Source organism: Bidens hawaiensis, unplaced genomic scaffold (genome assembly GCF_021521415.1).
Source record: "Bidens hawaiensis isolate Kalapana, Puna unplaced genomic scaffold, B.hawaiensis_p1.1 tig00024894_1, whole genome shotgun sequence".
Lineage (NCBI taxonomy): Eukaryota > Viridiplantae > Streptophyta > Magnoliopsida > Asterales > Asteraceae > Bidens > Bidens hawaiensis.
Genome location: NW_027493953.1, coordinates 147,663 through 167,281, shown reverse-complemented (window position 1 = coordinate 167,281; position 19,619 = coordinate 147,663). Strand labels below are relative to the sequence as shown.

General features: G+C 38.0%; 1 protein-coding gene and 1 pseudogene across 1 annotated transcript; one reads left to right on the top strand and one right to left on the bottom strand.

Moving 5' to 3' along the window:
• The first annotated feature begins 2,017 nt into the window (after positions 1-2,017).
• Positions 2,018-4,181, top strand: LOC143570350 (uncharacterized). Its single transcript, XM_077056022.1, has 3 exons — positions 2,018-2,598; positions 3,678-3,850; positions 3,949-4,181. Exons 1-3 carry the CDS (start codon positions 2,149-2,151, stop codon positions 4,088-4,090), a joined length of 765 nt encoding a protein of 254 aa, XP_076912137.1. The 5' UTR covers positions 2,018-2,148; the 3' UTR covers positions 4,091-4,181.
• Positions 4,182-4,796: 615 nt separating this feature from the next.
• Positions 4,797-5,714, bottom strand: LOC143570365 (equilibrative nucleotide transporter 8 pseudogene; annotated as a pseudogene).
• Positions 5,715-19,619: the final 13,905 nt, after the last annotated feature.

The following is a 19,619-nucleotide window of genomic DNA, read 5'->3' as shown; positions in this document are numbered from 1 at the left end:
TTAAGCCAGTTTTTTAGTTTGTAAGCTAACTTTTCGCTTATTATTATTATTATTATTATTATTATTATTATTATTATTATTAAACCTCTTAGTCACTTAGATAATTAGACTGGGCCTGGTTAAAGCACATTACTCTAAACTAAAGACCAACACATGGGCCGAACCAAACAGTAAAGCTTAAACAATAGAAGCCAGCCCGGTTTATTTTAGAGTTAAGCCCATTTAACTTTAATGGACCGAGAAACAGAGATTCAAACATACAATAAAACTAAGCCCAATTTTGGATTGTAAAGTGTGTTAAATTTTGAATCATTATATGTTCTAATAATACAAACATTAAGCATGCATATTAAATAGCTTGCAGAGGCAAAATATGTATGATTTTATGAACTATGTTATTAATTAATAATGATATATTTTTAAGATAGACAATTTAGGGCATGATATGAATTATATCTTTTAAACGAAAGTTTGGAAGCCTAAATGCCGCATATTATCATCTGGAAACGTTTTCTTCTATACGATAAATTTCTTTTAATGGTCTTAGGATCCACGGTAACCCTTAGATCCACGATAATCCTTTGACTCATCAATCTTCTATACGAATTAACATAGACGAATTAGCTGATTTTGATATCGACACCACCACCAATCCCCTACCCCACCACAACCTATACCCTACCTCACCCCACCATACCCCCATGTAAAGATATGGAAATGATTGATGAGGCTAATAATTCACATGCCATCTAAAGCATATATGTCATAATTCACATGCCATTTATAAAATATATATGCCATTCAAATGGAAAAAAAAATCTAAAAACATATAGTTTCCTCCACACAACCCACAGATTTTTCTCTATATCAATCACATCGATCTCTGTTATAATTTTTGGAATCTTTTTATATATTTTTAATTTTTGCTATCACAAATTAGTTTATATATCAGACTCAGATATTTAATATTGTATTTGAAAAAAATAAATGTGTCAAATTAGAGGTGTTCACTGTTCGAATCGACAACTATTTCGAATTCAAATTTTGTGTTGTTACGAATTATATATATATAATTTGATTTTATCAATATGCAAAAATTATGAACGCATGAGTTTCTAACTAGTTGCACTGATACGTCTCTAAGTTGTGAGGTCCGACATGCTAATGATTTAGGTGATATAAATAGCACCATCTCTAACTAGGGGTGTAAAGTGCAAACGAGTCGAGCTGCTTGTGAGGTATTTGAGATTGGATCGAAAAAATCTTGAAACGAGCCGAGCCATTTTGAGCCCAAGCCATAGACAAAGCTTGTTTGGTTATTGAGCCCGAGCTTGACCCTTGTATGAGAAGTTGGCTTAGGCTCGTCGAGCCTTAACAAGCGTTGTGCATTTTTAAGTTTTTACATATTTTGGACTTCTATGTAAAAGTTATCCACTGCACAGTTGAGCTCGAGCCGAGGTTTGACTCTTTTAAGGTACAACACGAGCTTGAGCTGAGCTTTGCCTTGTTTAAGGCTTTTCCTTAAAATGTAAAAACATTAATTAAAAACGTATACAAATTAATTAATAAATAATAAGCGAATCATACCCGAACTTGAAAAAGGCTCCCAAGCCTAGCTCGAGCTGAGCTTTGACTAGTTTAAGGCACAACACGAGCTTGGCCTGAGCTTTGGCACACTTAACATTTTTATAAAATTAAATAAAAATAATTAAAGAAACTCATACAAAGTTACAAGCAAATTAACAAATAATAAACTAGCAAAACTCGAGCCTGGAAAAACTCTCCCGAACCAAGCTCGAGCTTTAGAAAAAAAAAAACCCCTCGAAACGAGCCTAGATCGAGACCTCGTGAGTTAAAAATGAGCCGGGCTTAAGCCTAATCGAGCTCAGGCTCAACTCGTTTACACATGATATAATAATAATAATAATAATAATAATAATAATAATACACAAAAGATACCATCATATAATTATTAGTTAAATTTAAAATACAGTTATATGATCACAACAACCAAACCAACGGTCAAGATTAATCACTCCCGCCTTTTATTATTACTACTATTATTATCCTTATTATATATAACTCTCAAAACCCCATTTCTTTTACTTCAAACCCCCAATCTTAGAACCCATAATTAGGGTTTTGATCATGCTACTTCGTAGTTCATCGAATCCCGCACTCAATTCGTGGCTCCGCCACGAAATCCACACAGAATCATCACCGTTCCACCTGAAATCACCAACCATTTCGATGAGTTCGTTAACCGATCCACTGAGGAAGCTCATCCGAGCTTCATCGGAGGCTGATTTGATCGGTAAGGTTAATTCACTTGTTAAATGTAACAAAACCACTAATTCGTTACTCGCTTCGATAGCCGTTGAAGAAGATGTTGAAGGAGAGGAGAGTGTTTGTGATGAGGGTTTGTTGTTTTCGAGTTCGGGAATTGGAGGCGGTGGAGGGAAGGTATCGGGTGGTGACGGTGATGGGAATGGGAATGGTTATGAGAATGATAGTACGGATTTGTATTATCGGAATATGATTGAAGCGAACCCTGGGAATGCGATGGTTCTTGGCAATTATGCGAAGTACTTGAAAGAGGTACATAGGGTTTGTTAGAGTAATAGCATGGTTTGTAAACGAGCCGGATTGGTTGGTTTGCAAACGGGCCGGATCGGTCGGTTTGCAAACGGGCCGGCTTGGTTGATCTCCAAACGGGCCGGCTTGGTCCGACTGCAAACGGTCTGCCTCAGATCAGTCTGAAAACGGGCCGACTTGGTCAGTCTGCAAACGGCCAGGCCTGGTTGGTCTGGAAACCCCGGCTCGGTCCAACTGCAAACGGGCCAGCTCGGTCGGTCTGCAAACGGGCCAGCTCAGTTTTGTTAATGAGCTGGCTCGGTCAGTCTGCAAATGAGGCGGCGTGGTCGGTCTGTAAGCGGGCCGGCTCGGCCGGTCTGTAAGCGGGCTGGCTCGGCCGGTCTGCAAACGGGCTGGCTCGGCCGGTCTGCAAACGGGCTGGATCAGTCGGTCGGCAAACGGGCTGGATCCGTCGGGCTGCAAACGGGCTGGCATGGTCTGTTAACGAGCCGGCTAGATTTTCTTAACGAGCCGAGATCGAGTTAAGGTTGGCTTGTAGCTCGCTAATTAATTAGCGAAAAGGATGTAAATGGTTTATAATTGGAAACCTTAGGCCTTAATCGTTAAAAAAAACAGGTTTGGTATTCAAGTAGTTAAACTGGTTGAACCTCAGGCCTTATATATGTAACTTAAAAGTTAAAACCGTATGACATGTTTTTGATAAAAAAAGAAGTCGAAATTTCTTATAATGTTCAAAGTTTTCGTTTGGCTCGTTTAAAAGTAAAGTCAAAATGTTAGTAAATGTAATTTATAGCTCAAATTTCAATTTAGTAGTTATAAACTCTGCATCATGTGTATGTTGCATATGTCATTTTTAGTTTTTATGTATAGTAATATTTGCAAACGACAAAAGTTTACAACTTGCTCTTCTTGCTTGAGCTTTTCACGAGCTGAGCTCAAACTCAATATTTTATCTCATTATCTCAGCTCGGCCTGAATCAGCTCGTTTACGGCCCTAATATAGTAATATCTATTTGAATACAAACATCAAGATTCATGGATTGGTTTAATGATTTTAGCATTGATATTATTGTTTTGAATAGGTTAGAGGTGATTTCGTTAAGGCCGAAGAGTACTGCAGCCGAGCAATACTGGCAAACCCTAACGATGGAAACGTGCTATCAATGTATGCTGATTTGATTTGGGAGACACAAAAGGACGCCCCTCGCGCACAAAACTATTTTGATCAAGCTGTTCAGGCTTCACCAGATGACTGGTATAATTAACTTTTAAAAAAATTTGCTTTAAAGTTAAAATGATTTTTTTTTTTTTTTGCTTATTTGATTTAAATTTGTTTGTGTGATGATGATGCAGTTATGTGATGGCTTCTTATGCTCGGTTTCTCTGGGACGCGGATGATGAAGATGAGGAAGAAGATGAAGTTGATATGAACGCATTAACACCAGGTTTCTTAAACGAAACTGCACAATTACCTCCGATTGCTGCAACTTCTTAAAGATGCTGAATACTCTTTTGTATATTGACAGAGATATTATTATACAGCAAATTTCTAACCTACTTTTGTTTGTTGTTTTTTGTTTGCTTTTTGCTCTTTTAACAAGCCATGTGATGTTGTGACTTGTAACTTGTTAAATAAAGTGTTTAATAAGTATTATAGATATATTTCTATTGATGTGGTTTTTGTAATTATCATGTTACAAATAGTAATAAAATGTGAATGATGGTGCTTGAATTACAAGTAACACTCACTATGTTATTTCAATATAAAAAGAGAAATTATTAGGCCTTTAAATAGGACCATTGCCTCTTGTATTGATAAGATTGAATATGATAAGAGATCAATGGAGGGTTATGTTAATATGTTTTATTCATCTGTTGTTTTGTTGTCGTTATTTCGCATCTTGTAAGAAATATCTACTTAGCATGATGTGAGACGTTGCGCATAGCATGTAACGATACAGCGTTCGGGCCCCACAAGTTCTTGAAAATATCTCATGTTTATTAACTTAACTTCATTGCAATTTATCATTCTGCACTGTTATGTGAATTGCTACTAAATCCACTTAGTTCACATGTGAACAAATAATTTTCTTTTATTATTAATTGCATGTTATAAAATTAAATGATATTCTTTTATACTATAAGAAAAATAATACAAATTACAAAAGGAGAAACTACATTAGCATCATTAACTAACACCTTCAAATGATCCAGAACCATCCAAGAACCGACCCCGAGACCAAACCTAATCACAGACACAAAGCCATGACAACCGCAGCCATTTCTGCTTCCGAAGGTGGAACCGATTTTGGCACCAAAATCATAATAACGCTCGTCAAATAACCATTGGTGAACCCCAATACAACAGTCAAAAACACTACAAACACCTCATTTCTAAGCCATTTAGGTCCATGCAAACAGGCTGTGAACAGTGGATATAACAACAGTCTGCCCAAACAAGCCCATGTAGCCTTAGCAATACTCTTTAAAACATAAATAGCAGTAAAAGATTTCCCTCCAAAATCTGCGATATTATAAGTGGCGATTAACATTATCGGGTACCAATCTTTTAAGACATTTGATTTTATGTTTTCCGCTAAAAAGCCTTGAAATATCGATAAGGTGACGGTATATATGACGAATATTCCTAAAGCAGGCCATTGAATCATTCTTGCTACATCCCAAAACCTTGCCCTTGATGTCAAATTATTAATTTGTTGTGACTTATAATGTTGTTCCATAACGGGTAACTTGTATAACAAGGTGCAACAAACCATGCAGAGTAGCAAGATAACCGTGCTGACTAGGAAGTATAGGTGTGCACTTTTCTTGAGCCCTTGTGGATCATGTGGGAGCGAGGCTTTCGTTATAATCCGCAAGAATGAGACCAAAATTCCTGACAAGTTTGTGGTTTTGATTATTAGCAAATGTTATGGATAAATGTTATGGGTCAAAGGATAAAGTTTCAAACTTTGTAAAACTAAAGTGGGTCAAATGTGTTTAAGATCTACCAGTTTGTCTAAAATGCGTCGATCTGTTTTATTTGCAACGGGTCAACGGATAAAGTTTCAAACTTTGTTAAAAATTAAAACGGGCCAAATGTGTTAAGATCTACCCATTTGTCTAAAATGGGTCGATTTGTTTTATTTGCAACGGGTCAACCGTCAACGTGCAAAGTTTCAAACTTTGCTGAAATGAAAACGGGCCAGATATGTTAATATCTACACATTTGTCTAAGAATGGGTTGATTTGTTTTATTTGCAACGGGGCAACGGATAAAGTTTCAAACTCTGGTAAATTGTAACAGGTCAAATATGTTAGTTTCTACCCGCTTGCTTAAAATGGGTCGATTTGTTTTATCTGCAACGGGTCAACATGGGTAAAGTTTCAAACTTTGCTAATTTGAAAACGGGTCAAATATGTTAATTTATACCCGTTTGCCTAAAAATGGGCCGATTTGTTTTATGTGTAATGGGTCAACACGTAAAGTATTAAACTTTGCCCTAAAATGAAAACAGGTCAAATATGTTAATTTCTACCAGTTTGCCTAAAAATGGGTCGGTATGTTTTATTTGCAATGGGTGAAGTTTCAATCGTTGCGAAAATAAACTCAGGTCAAATAAGTTAATTTCTATCCATTTGCCTAAAAAATGGATCGATTTATTTTATCTGCAATGGGTCAACGGGTAAAGTTTCAAACTTTGCTAAAATGAAAACGGGCCAAATATGTTACTTTCTATCTAATGAATGCAGCTTTCACAATTTTGTTTTGTTTTTTTTAATAAAACAGAAATCTGTTTTTTTTATCATTCATAGAAATGAACAAAAAAGTGTTCTCGGGTTGGGCTCAACCTGACCCGACCCGCTTGGGTTATTTTAGGAATTTTTCAATATACCTTAAGGTCATTCATTATGGGTGGTATCAAGAGAGTCCATTGACCATACGACCATGAGAATTTGTTATATTTTTATAGATAAAACTGAGATTTTTGAATATAAAGTCATATTTTAAACCCTCTAGTTGCAATCAATAGAGAAGAGAGACTTATGATGATCCTCCGTTGAAAAAAATTCCTAATTCCACAATTCCATCATCTGTTAGATCACTTTAATTTGTGTTCATTTGGACATTTAAAATAATTTAATGTGTTCCTAATCCCGTTTTAGTGTGTTCATTCTAACTCAAAGACTTACAAAAAGTACATAGACGACACATTTTACACGTAAAGGAAATAGACTTTATATCAACATAACAACCCTTTTAGAATCATTGTAAACTTTTCCTATTAGAAACAAATGTGTCAACCATTCACACTAACAAGCCTTTTATATACATACTTAGTGCATGACATGTTTGCATATTAACTTAATTAAAAACACCCTAAGCTAATCATACAACTTTCGGCTACAAATTCTCAAACTTCAAAGAATCAATCACTTATTGGGTTCACTAAACAAAATTGCCTACCAAACCTTGTTTGCTTCACCTTTATGATCACTTTGATTATGTATTATCCTACAACCTGCCTCATTTCGATTGTTTGGAGTACCTTAGATTGAAATCACAAACGTTCGAAACTCTCGATGACCAAGGGACCAATGTCTAGAGCCCATAATGTTCGGAACACTTACGACAAGGAACACCTAGTATCCAAGAACTATAATGTCTTAAGAACCTAATGTGTTTGAAGCACCGAACACATGGAATTTTACAAAGAAAGAATTAGCACTAGTTACACTAACAGTATAGTAAAGCAATTTTCCATGTGTACATGCGAATAATACTCATTGACACATGGACCAACACTTAATACCCCAAATAAGAAGCCACAAACGATGATGCTGCATTTGGTGTTACAGTAGAATGCATAGAATGGGCAACCGTTAATTATTGAATATCCCAAACAAGTCTTATCTTTCAATTAACCATATTCTAAAAGATGTTTGACATTCGATTTTCATTTACTATCCAACACTGAAGAGGTAGGTCCCAGCAGAGCCCAGTTGGACCCGCAAGACTCACCTTGAACAGGGACGTCTGCGCAATGACCAACTGCTCCAGCAGGACCCACCATGCTCAAAGAACCTTACGCGCAGTACGCCAGCTGTACCCGCAGGGAAAGCCTCCCAATGGTGAAGTACCCCGCCTGTTCCCGCAGCTGCGGATACAAGCCATCAGGGAAGGCTACCCGCACTAACAGCAAGGCTACACGCACAAGGCATTCGTTACTTCAGTAGTCACATGAAGGAATGAGCAAGGCGGGAACACTCCCGCCTAAATGAGCCAGTCCGTATGCTTCTGGAAGGTCTTTCGTACTATACCTACTAAGGTATGGGCGGAACAGACAGTTTGACCAGAGCAGCCCATAAACTAATCACAGGGTGACAGCTCACCGACAACAATACGAGGAGGAGCACCCTCTAGTACTGTTTGTCACTATTAGCCGCTGCCTACTCACCAACCCTTACGATGGGACGTGCGCAGCCTACAGTTGGTGGAACAGTGCGTAGCCGGCAGTAAAGGAACAGTATACAGCCGACCTTATTACTGTTGGCCGTAACCTATCCACCAACCAGCATGGCCTGTGCGTAGTCCACTGTTGGTAGAACAGGAATACTATTCAGCCGGCTGTACCTGCTTGGAAACCTACCTTCGGCTATAAATACTCCAACACCTTGGAATGGTAAGGACATCATCTGATATCTCAATCTTAACTAGCAATCTCTAGTAAAAATAGCACTCACAGCCGGCGGAGACGTCATCACAACTGGAACAGTCGGCTCAACGGAGTGAGCAACTGAACCAGTGGAAGCAGGCGCAGGCGCAGCCGCCTGGGTCGTCGCCTCAGGTAGGCTGACCGGGCCTACCGTCATTGGCGGGGAGGTACTCCTCTCCGCTCCACCCTGGAATGCGTCAACATCCACGCCTGCACAAAGAAAAGTGTTAAATGATATTAAGCTATGAAGATTAAAGCTAAAGGAAATTTGTACTTACGGGTCTTCTTGAGCCTGAAAGTACGGACGGGCGGGGATGAACCCGATGGAGCCGGCCTCTTCACGCCGGTCACCGTTGTCATCCGGGGCTCTTCGGTGACAGTTGTCACAGCCTCCGGAATGGTGATCTTGTCACCACCGGGATTCCCCGCCACCTCTTCGCTCTCGGTCTCCGAGTCAGACCGAGGCGCTGGATCGGCTGTAGAGGCCACCTTCTCCTTCCCCTTCCCGCCGGCAGCCTTCTTCTTCCGCACCAACGGAGGACCATCTGCGGATTCCTCATCAGAACATACGATTAGAGGAATTCCAGCAGAGGTTTCAACATTGAGGGGTCGAGGGTCGAAGAGCGCCTTACCTGGCCGACGGGCGCTAAGGATCTCATGGCCTAGCGGATAGACCTCCACGAACCGATCCGCCGTTTGTTCTAGGATGGGCAACTCGTTCTCATCTAGAGCGCGAGTACCCATCCGTGCGGGACCGTCAGCCTCCCGCGGGTTCAGGAGCGACTGCAAGTCGTTCCCCTCTGAAATAAACAGGAAAGAAGTGAGAAGAAATTCAAAATCAACAAAAGGGAAAAAGGCATACCGTAAGGAACAGAGTTCGAACCGTATTCGAGGACGATCGGAATCTTGCGCGCATCAGCCTCCTTCCACACCCGGCTCATCCCCAGCATCACCATCCCGGACTCCGCAAACCGGTAAACCGGAGATTGGACCCGAGATATCTTCGCAAACCATTCCGCCTCCTGGTAGCTGGAGGCGTGAAGGCTGGGAAGTGCTTGCCCGTTCTTGAATTTCATGGCAATGGGGATGGCGCGAGCGGATATGAAAAAGAACTCCCGTTTCCACGAGCGAAGACTGCGCTCGGTCGCGCAGATCTTTAAACCCTTAATCCGGGTTGTCAACGTGTACCACCCCTGGATGCACCTCCAAGTGTAGAAGGTCATCAGGCGGTCAACATAGGGCTCAATGCCCAGTATCCGGCACACCCACTCAAAGTGGCGAATCTTAGCGATCGCCATGGGGTGCAACTCGGTCAAATGAACACCGTGCCTCTCAAGGACACGGTAAACAAACTTTGTCAATGGGAACCTAAGATTCCCATAAACAAAGAATGCAGCATAAACCCCGATCTTGCCTCTGGGGGCATCGTACAACGTCTGGTGGGGTTCAGGAAACTCAGGCTCGAGAGACTCGAGCATGAACTTCCTGACGACGTACCGATACAGGTCGCCAGGTAGAGCACACTGGCACTCGCCAGCAGTACTCTTATCATCAGCCGTAGATTCGAGATCACGAGACATCTTGTAAAAGAAGAAGAAAACGATTTCGGGAGAATGCTTGCCTGAAAAGGTTAGTATTCGCCGGAAATCGCAAAGAAGATGAAGAGAAGAGTGAAAGTGTGGATTACAAAGAACCCTCTCCCCCTTTATATACTAATCGCAATTAATGCGATGAAATTAATGCGGAAGAGAGAGAAAACGAAGATGCAATGAAACTATGACACGTGGCAAAAAGCAAGCTGGCAACAGCTGTTGACAGGACGCATACCATTAATTTCGCGGCCACGCGCCCGAAAAATCGCGCCCACGCGCCTGAAAAAGCGTCTGGAATGACCATGTACTGTCACGTCACCATAACTTCCTGCACGTCCTGACACAGTCAGAAGAAACCGTCGCACGACGTTTCAGAGGTTTGGACTGTTCTTATCCTTTCACCAACTCTTCGAATTTCAAAATTCAAAATTCAAAAAGATTCAAAAGTGAGCGGGAAAATACCCCTTACCTTGGCAACCAAGTAACCGTAAGACGGATGCGGGTACAGTGTTAAGGCAAAACCCTTCACATACCTAGCACCCGCAGGGAATTGAAGCCAAGAATAACTTGGCAACCAAGTAACCGTCAGACGGATGCGGGTACAGTGTCAAGGCAAAACCCTTCACATACTTAGCACCCGCAGGGAATTGACGCCAGGAATACCTTGGAAGTAAAGTAACCGTAAGACGAGTGCGGGTACAGTGTCAAGGCAAAACCCTTCACGTACTTAGCACTCTGCAGGGAATTCAAACCAAGAAGGATCTTCTGGGCCATGCTTGCGGAAACGTGAATAACATTCCCGCATGACGGGAACGTCGAGAACTATATTGTTTGAAACTCCAAGATGGAATTGGTGGTTTTAGCATAATTGATCACTATGTCGAAAACCACCAAGACCCCATGGAGAATCCACACAAGTGGGACTCAACGCTCCTGACGTGCGAGGAGGTTACAAACCTACCCGCTTCACACCCAAAGATCAAGCAGAAAAGTCGGGAATTTCTGCGTGACATCAGGAAAACCGCGGGATGAATCACCAAGGAAAACCGAAAAACTAAACCCTTTTAAAAACCCCTTGCTAAGTCCAAAAGTTCACCTCACTTATTAATAATTCATGAGAAGAACATTGGACTGGGGGGACTTGAAGAGGTAGGTCCCAGCAGAGCCCAGTTGGACCCGCAAGACTCACCTTGAACAGGGACGTCTGCGCAATGACCAACTGCTCCAGCAGGATCCACCATGCTCAAAGAACTTTAAGCGCAGTACGCCAGCTGTACCCGCAGGGAAAGCCTCCCAATGGTGAAGTACCCCGCCTGTTCCCGCAGCTGCGGATACAAGCCATCAGGGAAGGCTACCCGCACTAACAGCAAGGCTACACGCACAAGGCATTCGTTACTTCAGTAGTCACATGAAGGAATGAGCAAGGCGGGAACACTCCCGCCTAAATGAGCCAGCCCGTATGCTTCTGGAAGGTCTTTCGTACTATACCTACTAAGGTATGGGCGGAACAGACAGTTTGACCAGAGCAGCCCATGAACTAATCACAGGGTGACAGCTCACCGACAACAATACGAGGAGGAGCACCCTCTAGTACTGTTTGTCACTATTAGCCGCTGCCTACTCACCAACCCTTACGATGGGACGTGCGCAGCCTACAGTTGGTGGAACAGTGCGTAGCCGGCAGTAAAGGAACAGTATACAGCCGACCTTATTACTGTTGGCCGTAACCTATCCACCAACCAGCATGGCCTGTGCGTAGTCCACTGTTGGTAGAACAGGAATACTATTCAGCCGGCTGTACCTGCTTGGAAACCTACCTTCGGCTATAAATACTCCAACACCTTGGAATGGTAAGGACATCATCTGATATCTCAATCTTAACTAGCAATCTCTTAATATACACTTATATTCAGAGCAATCGAGTCTGATTCTCACGCCGGAGGGTGGTCACAAGGAGGAACCCCCCCTTCTCAGTGACGAGCTTACGGTGTCTGTTTTGCAGGTCCTCTGAAGAACAACCTTCTCTGCTGGACCTCATCCGTGGGAAACATTACTTAACCCCCAGATTATCTATAATCTGCCCGTGGGTTCACCTAGTGTTTCTTCAAACACTGACTGCTTCCTCTCTCTCTCTCCCTCTCTCAACTGCTATATCGAATCTCATGCTCGAGTTCGATCTTGGAGAGATTTGCACTCCTTTGTTATGTATCTAGGGGTGCTTACTTGTGTCGTTATGCATGAAAGAACCATCATACCATAAGGCTCATTAAGATCTATATATGTATCATTAAACTATTTAAATTACATTGAAATAGAAGGCAAACGGACAACAAGCTGCACCGCCAGTTCTATTTGGATTGCAAAACCAAGATTTTTTATAACTACATTGCATGATCTTGGAGTCATAGCATTGCTATGCATAATGCATTTAACCCCGCTAAGTATCTCCAGGGCCTCAGGCGCGAGAAACCCAAAAATATCAAATGTAAAAGTAATAAACACGTGTTGGTTGCCAACACACGCTTTCTCATGTTTGCTCACCTTGCATGAAGCGGATTTTAAGGTAGCCTTACCATAGTGAACACAATACTCCCTAAGCCTACAAGAGGGGAAACTCCTGTTAGGTCCAAACACGTGTGTTTCCCTCCTGCCCATCCAAAGACCAAAATGTCAGTTGGTCTGAGTGTTAATCTTCCATCCAACTGGTTGGTCAAAACATTCACCGGTGCTTCTTTTTTGACCGATATTCAGCATGCCTAAATATGTTAAAAATAGCATCCCGAACCAAGTCGGTGTCAATACTTAACCTCGGGAGCTCTCTACAATGTACCATGTGCTCTCAAAAGGAGTCCAAACACGCCTTGCGACAAACAAAACATGTCTCATCAACCGAGAATATAAGAATCATGAGGTGATACTTAAGGATAGTCATGTCAAGGTGTACTTCCAAGTCCTGGACAATTTTACTAAAAAAGTTCACTCACCAATGTATGTTGGGCTTTTGTTGTTGGGGAGGGGGAGGGGGGTCTTTATTACTGAAATCGCTGAAGTCAAATCTTGGAATCGTATCATGAAGACAACCCAAAGCACCACCATAATCAAAATATATGCCACATATGGCACCATCTCGCAGATGTGGTCCCGAAGCACCTAAGATTGAGTCCTCGAGGCCACAAAGGCATATGATGAAGCCTCTACTGACGAATACAATCCCAAAACCCCAAACTTAATAGGCATTGAGGTAAGTTGTCATTGGATGCCTCAAAAGTAAGAACCTTCATAAACCATCATGTCCTCAATCGTTTGGCGTAATCCTTTGTCAAAAAACAACGCTGTCAAGATTTTTATATTTAATGTTAGATGAAGTATATTCGTTAGAATTTAATGAGGTATAATTGTGTAGATGAGGTTTGTTTTGATTATTTTTAGATGTTATAATTCAATTGTATAAATTTTCATTATTATTAATGTTATGATTTTCATTAGTATTAAATTATTTATTAATACTACGTTTTTTCTTTTGTTTTGTTTTGAAAGTAACATAATAATTGTGGGGTAAGTTTTGACGTGACAAGAAATGAAATGAAATAAATGAAATTGCAGACATGAAATGACATTTCAGATTCTGATGCAGCCGTTCTTTCTGCACACACATTCCACCCATCAATAAAGACAAACATACCCCGAGGGCTATCTTGTAATTTCATGTACTTTTAGGGACCTAAAATTTAATTTTATATGTTTAGTTTTTTTCTTAAAAAAATGGTATTTGATCTTCGTATACCACTTTTATGGTATGGTCGTTCAAAACGTTCGCCGCTCGTTTGAAAATTGCTCAAAAATGCTTGTTTGTTTTTTCGTTTGATCGTAAAAGAGCAGCTTTGCTTGGTTCGTTTTGTATACGAGCCAATCAACGAGCAAAGCTCTGCTCCATTTGGTTCGGCTTAAATATTTTATTTATTTATTTGTATATAATATATTTAAATAAATATATAGCCAACACACATAAAATATAAGTATATAGTTTTTTAAACCCTTTTAAATCTTTCCTATTCCGTTAATTTTATAGTTTCATTTATTCGATTCAAGTTTTCAGAATATTAAAATTTGTTTACATGCTCATTATATCTCACTTCAAACTTCTTTCTCATAAAAAATTACATTCTATTACACGTTTGTCTAAAAACTACTAATTTGTTCACAAAATATATTATTTACAGCCTTGAAACTTGTTTTTTATTGAAATTTTAGAGTGAAAAGGAAATAATAATGCTAAAAAATCGCTCGATCCTTGATCGAAAAAAACACTCGATTTGATTTTGGCTCGATTTGATTTTCGCTCGGTTCTAATTTCAGTCGTTCGGATCGTCATCGAGTCAAGCAACGAACAAGCCTTCGCTTGGTTTGGCTCGGCTCATGAACAACCTTGACCTATGGTGACTGTATACAGACCGTATAGGCCACACATGAGTGACAAGTGTACGACGATGACACAAAAAACAACCTTTTCAGCCTATACAACCCGCATAGCTTTATATGAGTAATATAAAAACAACTTTATCAGCCTATACGACCTGTATAAGCCTTTATGGGTCGTACAGGTCTTCAACAACTCAGGTACTATACGACCAATAGCCTTTACGAACCGTATAGGCGAAAAGTGATGTGTGAAGATCCATAATGTTGTATGAAGATCCTATACCAAATAAACAATGCAAATGAATATCTGCTTAATAGGACGTTTTTATTTGAAATGAATAATTGTACCAGTATCAATGCTGTTTGGTCGGTACGATATTGGTAGCGACACCTATGTTGCTCAATAGATATTTGTTATGTATTTGATCCGGTACCAAAAATAAATAAATCGTAATGATTAAAAACAAAAACCAATTATCGTATTGATGAAGGTGGTACGATACCTGTTCAAAACTGATAGTGAAAAACACCGAAACTGACTCATACTGATACCTAAAACAATAAAAATGAACATGCCCGCGAAACTGACTCATACTGATACCTAAAACAATAAAAATGAACATGCCCGCAATCCCCCACTTACCAACCTTCTGAACAGGCTCGACACGCTATTTCAGTTCCTCATTTTCTATCTAACACCCGTGTTATGTGTACTCAGCCCAAAGACAATATTTATGTCCTAAAAGACATTTTAGTCTCAAACTCTTAATGCTAAGCCCTCATTTACTCCTTACATGTACCCACTACCTACAAACAAGTCTATCGTAAACTTGATTGGTAGAAGTATGACTTTGACTCTTGTTCCGAGGTCCTTGTGAGGTCAATGTTGTTATAGGTAAATGGCTCATCAAGAAAACTTTCAAGGCCCATGAGTCACTTAATGTGAATAATGCTTTTCTTCATAACACCATCATTCATGGCATTTATTACACCCAACTCTAAGGCTTTGTGGATCATACTAGACTCAAAAATGTGTTTAAGCTCAACAAATATCTTTGTGGTATCAAATATGCTACTCGTTAATGCTATCAACGGTTTTCAACCTATATAACCTCAATTAGCTTAAAGTGTTGACACATTAGCACTTCGCTATTAACCTCAAAATTCTTGTGCTATTAACTTCAAAATTCTACCATGACAATTATTCTTCTCTATGTTGATGACATCATCGTGACTAGATCCACAAAGGCTTCTCCTTTAGTGTTGATTCATTTGTGAGGTTTATTATACTATGTTAGTATGTTAGATTTTACAAAATGATATTAGAAACCATAATTAATGAATTACCGTTAGCGTCACTCGATATAACCTTTTGGCTGTAGACGTAGCATCCCAAGTATAAAACAAAGTAAATAATGATCAAATCTCTTTAAATATATTGTCAAGTTATTAGTGATCATTACCACTCTTATAAAACGGATTACAATACAAAAGGCTATTTTTTAACGTAATTTAGTTTGATGAAGTCCAAATTAATTACATAAAAAGCGGGATGTATCTTTATCTCCAATTCATGTTGTTTTCCACATAAGAGTAGATTGGAAAGCCAAATGAGATGGTGATATACCACTTATGGACCACTTAATAACCTTTATTTATCAAAGCTTGAAGCCATTGATTGTTTAGACTTTAGACTACAAAAGTGGTGTGGTGGATGAAGAATCATGAGTTATGAAAGTATGTGGTCCAAACCAAAAAGGGTTCTCTTTTTTCAATGAGCTTAGCTTAGATTTTGTGTTGCTCAATATCTTTATGGTCGTCTACATATGTGCATTTGGACACATAAACTCTTTTAATAGATTGGCATCTAGAGTCTAGACTTTAGAGGTTACCTTTTCCCATCAATACATATCTACAATATTGCAAAAGATTGAATAATAGAAATATCTACAATATTACAAAAGATTGAATAATAGAAATTGGTGTAGAGTTAGAAGTATATTTAGTGCGAGACTGTGAGTTATTAGAGGCAAATTTTCAAGCTATACATATATTATTGTCGACCAATTAGCCATTGCTAATTCCATATATTGTCATCATATCGTGTATACTTTAATATAATAACAAAACTTTCGGCAATACACCATTTTTATGTAGGTGTTGTAGAATAAGGTCAATTTTGATATCTCTGAATATATGATTTGTTTTGAAATCTTGCAAATACAATTTTTTTCCCACAAGAATCTTAGTTATACAAGTATTTCATATATATATATATATAATCTTTTACATTGAAATAGAAGACAAATAGGCAACAAGATGTCTACCGCCAGCCCCTTTTCAATTGCAAAATTAAGTCTTGTTATAAACTAAATATTGGAGTCATAACATTATTATGCATAATATTACAGCTATATGATTTTAGAAAACGAAAAAGAAAACCAAACATTTTGGATTAAAATTATCAATATCTATTTTCTACGTATAACATATTTAAAGAGAGATTGCTTGATAAACAATGACATCCATCCTTTGCACAAACCAGCGAAACAATATACCTACATGTATAAAGCTAAAACATTTGTTAGTTTGTATTTAAATAAATCAAAATAAATGTAATCAAAGAACATGTTAAATAAACATAGTATTAGAAGTCCCTCATGAGTGACGCACGACTAATAGTAAAAAAAGATAATAATAAAAAAAATAAACATAGCATTAGAGGTTTTATGGAAATTGCAATGAGAAAAAATTCTGCATTTTTCATTTTGAAAGTTTATTTATTTGAAGTTTTCAAATACTTTTAATTTATTAATATTTACATAATATTTAAGTTTTTTTATTACATCGAAACAGAAGGCAAGCAGGTAACAAGCTGCGTCACTACCCCCTTTTAAATTGCAAAACCCAATCTTTTAAAAACTATATTTGCTTATTTTGAAGTCATAACATTACTATGCATGACCCGTTGAATACGGATAAGTAACTTCACAGCTTCAGGTGCGAGAAAACCAAAAGTCTCAAAAGCAAAAGGAATAAATACTTGTTTGTTATCAAGACACGCTTTCTCATGTTTTGTCACATTGCCTGAAGCAGCTTGACTATTAAATTGTTAATGTATAAAATAACTATAAACTATTATTTTATATAATAATTAGGGGTGAGGGGGAAACCGAATCAACCGAACCGAAACCGAATTAACCAAAAAAACCGAACCGAAGCATTAACCGACGTTTTATTTTTTGTTTTTTTGAAAAACCGAATTTTCGGTTTCGGTTCGGTTTTTCATTTTTAAAAAACCGAACAGAACCCGAACAGAACCGTTATGTGTTTTTACTCAAATATTAATACAATTATATGTGTTCTTTTAGATGTTAGGACCGGAAACAAAACACCAAAATGATCTACCGTTGATGGTGATTGAGATTATGAAGATGGTGAAGATTGGGAGTACACTTTGAAAATAAAGAATAAAGATTGGAACTAAATTTTTAGTGTTTTTTGATTAAGCATTTTGTTGAATTTTAAACTATAACACTCTTGCAAGTTTGTATTCGCTTGGTTCCACGTTACAAATGTTTGTTTTTGTAGTTTAGATCTAATATGCATTTTCATTTTTTGGAATTTTTTTGCAATGTCTACACACAAAAAAAAAACCGATTATAACTGAACCGAAACCGAAAAACCAAAAAACCGAAAAAACCATAAACCGAACGGTTTGTGTATTTGAAAAACCGACTTTTCAGTTTCGGTTTCACCTAAAAACCAAACCAAACCAAACCGAACCGTGCTCGGCCCTAATAATAATATGATTATTTTACAAATACGATATAGGATTTTGACCCGGTTTTCAACTTTGTTTGAATTTTAATTTAAGTTATTATTTTATATTGCAACCATTCAAATGTCAAATAATAAAAATAGTTCAACTTAACTAACTTCTAAATAAGCCAGTTACGTTGTCCTCACTTTTCCAAATAAAGAAAAAAAAGTCCTTGAATCAACGGCTATGACTTCACTTACTAAATATAGCAAGGCCATTTAACATGGGTATTAAGGCAAGTACTCTATGGAAAACCTTACAAGAAGTTGACAACTGATATATGAATAAAACAAGTAATTTATACCTTCTAAATTCATACAAGGTAGTACTCTCAGCCTATATTCTAAAGGACACATTATGCTTCCATCTATATTAAAAAAATAATAATAAAAAAACTTATACATATAAGTTGGTTGGTTTTGTATTAGTTTGTCTTAAATATGATAAGAAACCGGTGAAACAAAATTCACATGATCAAGTAAAACGCAATTTATGCTATTCGTATTACCTTAAATATGATAAGATACAAGTGAAACAAAATTCAAATATAAACCTTCTCCTAGAGGATAATGGCATGCTTATAACCACACTACCCATTGAAGGCTACCTGCTAACCAAGAGGATAAAGTAAATTGTAGTTTGTGATTGACGAATCGTTTTTAATTCATACTAAAATAGCATAGACTTCATTTAGTATGTATTAGCACAGTTAAAAGTCAGAAAGTAAATTAATTTTCTGTACATTTTATTATACGAGTAAAGATGCTAACAAGGAGACCTAAAATCGAAACTTATAATTCAACCAAAGTTTGACACGCAGCTTCACAATTTCACGTGTTATATATGCTTATTATATCTAGTAGGTTACTGATAGTTATAAACTTATTTCTTTTTAAGTATTTATTGTTTGTTTTCCTTTTATTATAAACTAGCTAAGAGAAACTCATGTACTAAACGAGCCGAATAAATACAAAAAATATATAACTAGTGATGAATATTTAGAAATTAATTAAAAAACAATATCTGGAGATAATATATTATTGAATTACATATAAGTTACTGTAAAGTAATTTAATATGTTTGAAGTTAAATATCTATATATATTCAAAGTTAAATATCTCACATAAGTTATTATATTTTAAAACTATACATACGAAAGGGTTATAAAAGAAGCAGATAAAGAATTTTAGACTTATATAATTATGAGACGTAACATAACCGGTTACTTATTTAGACCATGTGAAGTGGGGTACTTATGGGTAAAATTATGACCCATAACTCTCATCTATACCACTTCTCTAAAATTATGGGTTTCAAAGTTATGCACGTAACTTTGAAGGGAGGCGCTTTGTGAGAAAGGGAGGAAGGTAACGATTACATGAGAGTTATGGACTTTTTACCACTATATCATTTTTTACAAAACTTTTCAATACTGACTGAAATGTCACGTGCTACAAAGCGTCTAAGTGTGAA

Coding starts and splice junctions, on each gene's coding strand:
- LOC143570350 (XM_077056022.1), top strand. CDS start 2,149: ATGCTACTTCGTAGTTCATCGAATCCCGCACTCAATTCGTGGCTCCGC. Junction 2,599..3,677: donor ATGCGAAGTACTTGAAAGAG/GTACATAGGGTT, acceptor TGTTTTGAATAG/GTTAGAGGTGATTTCGTTAA. Junction 3,851..3,948: donor CAGGCTTCACCAGATGACTG/GTATAATTAACT, acceptor ATGATGATGCAG/TTATGTGATGGCTTCTTATG.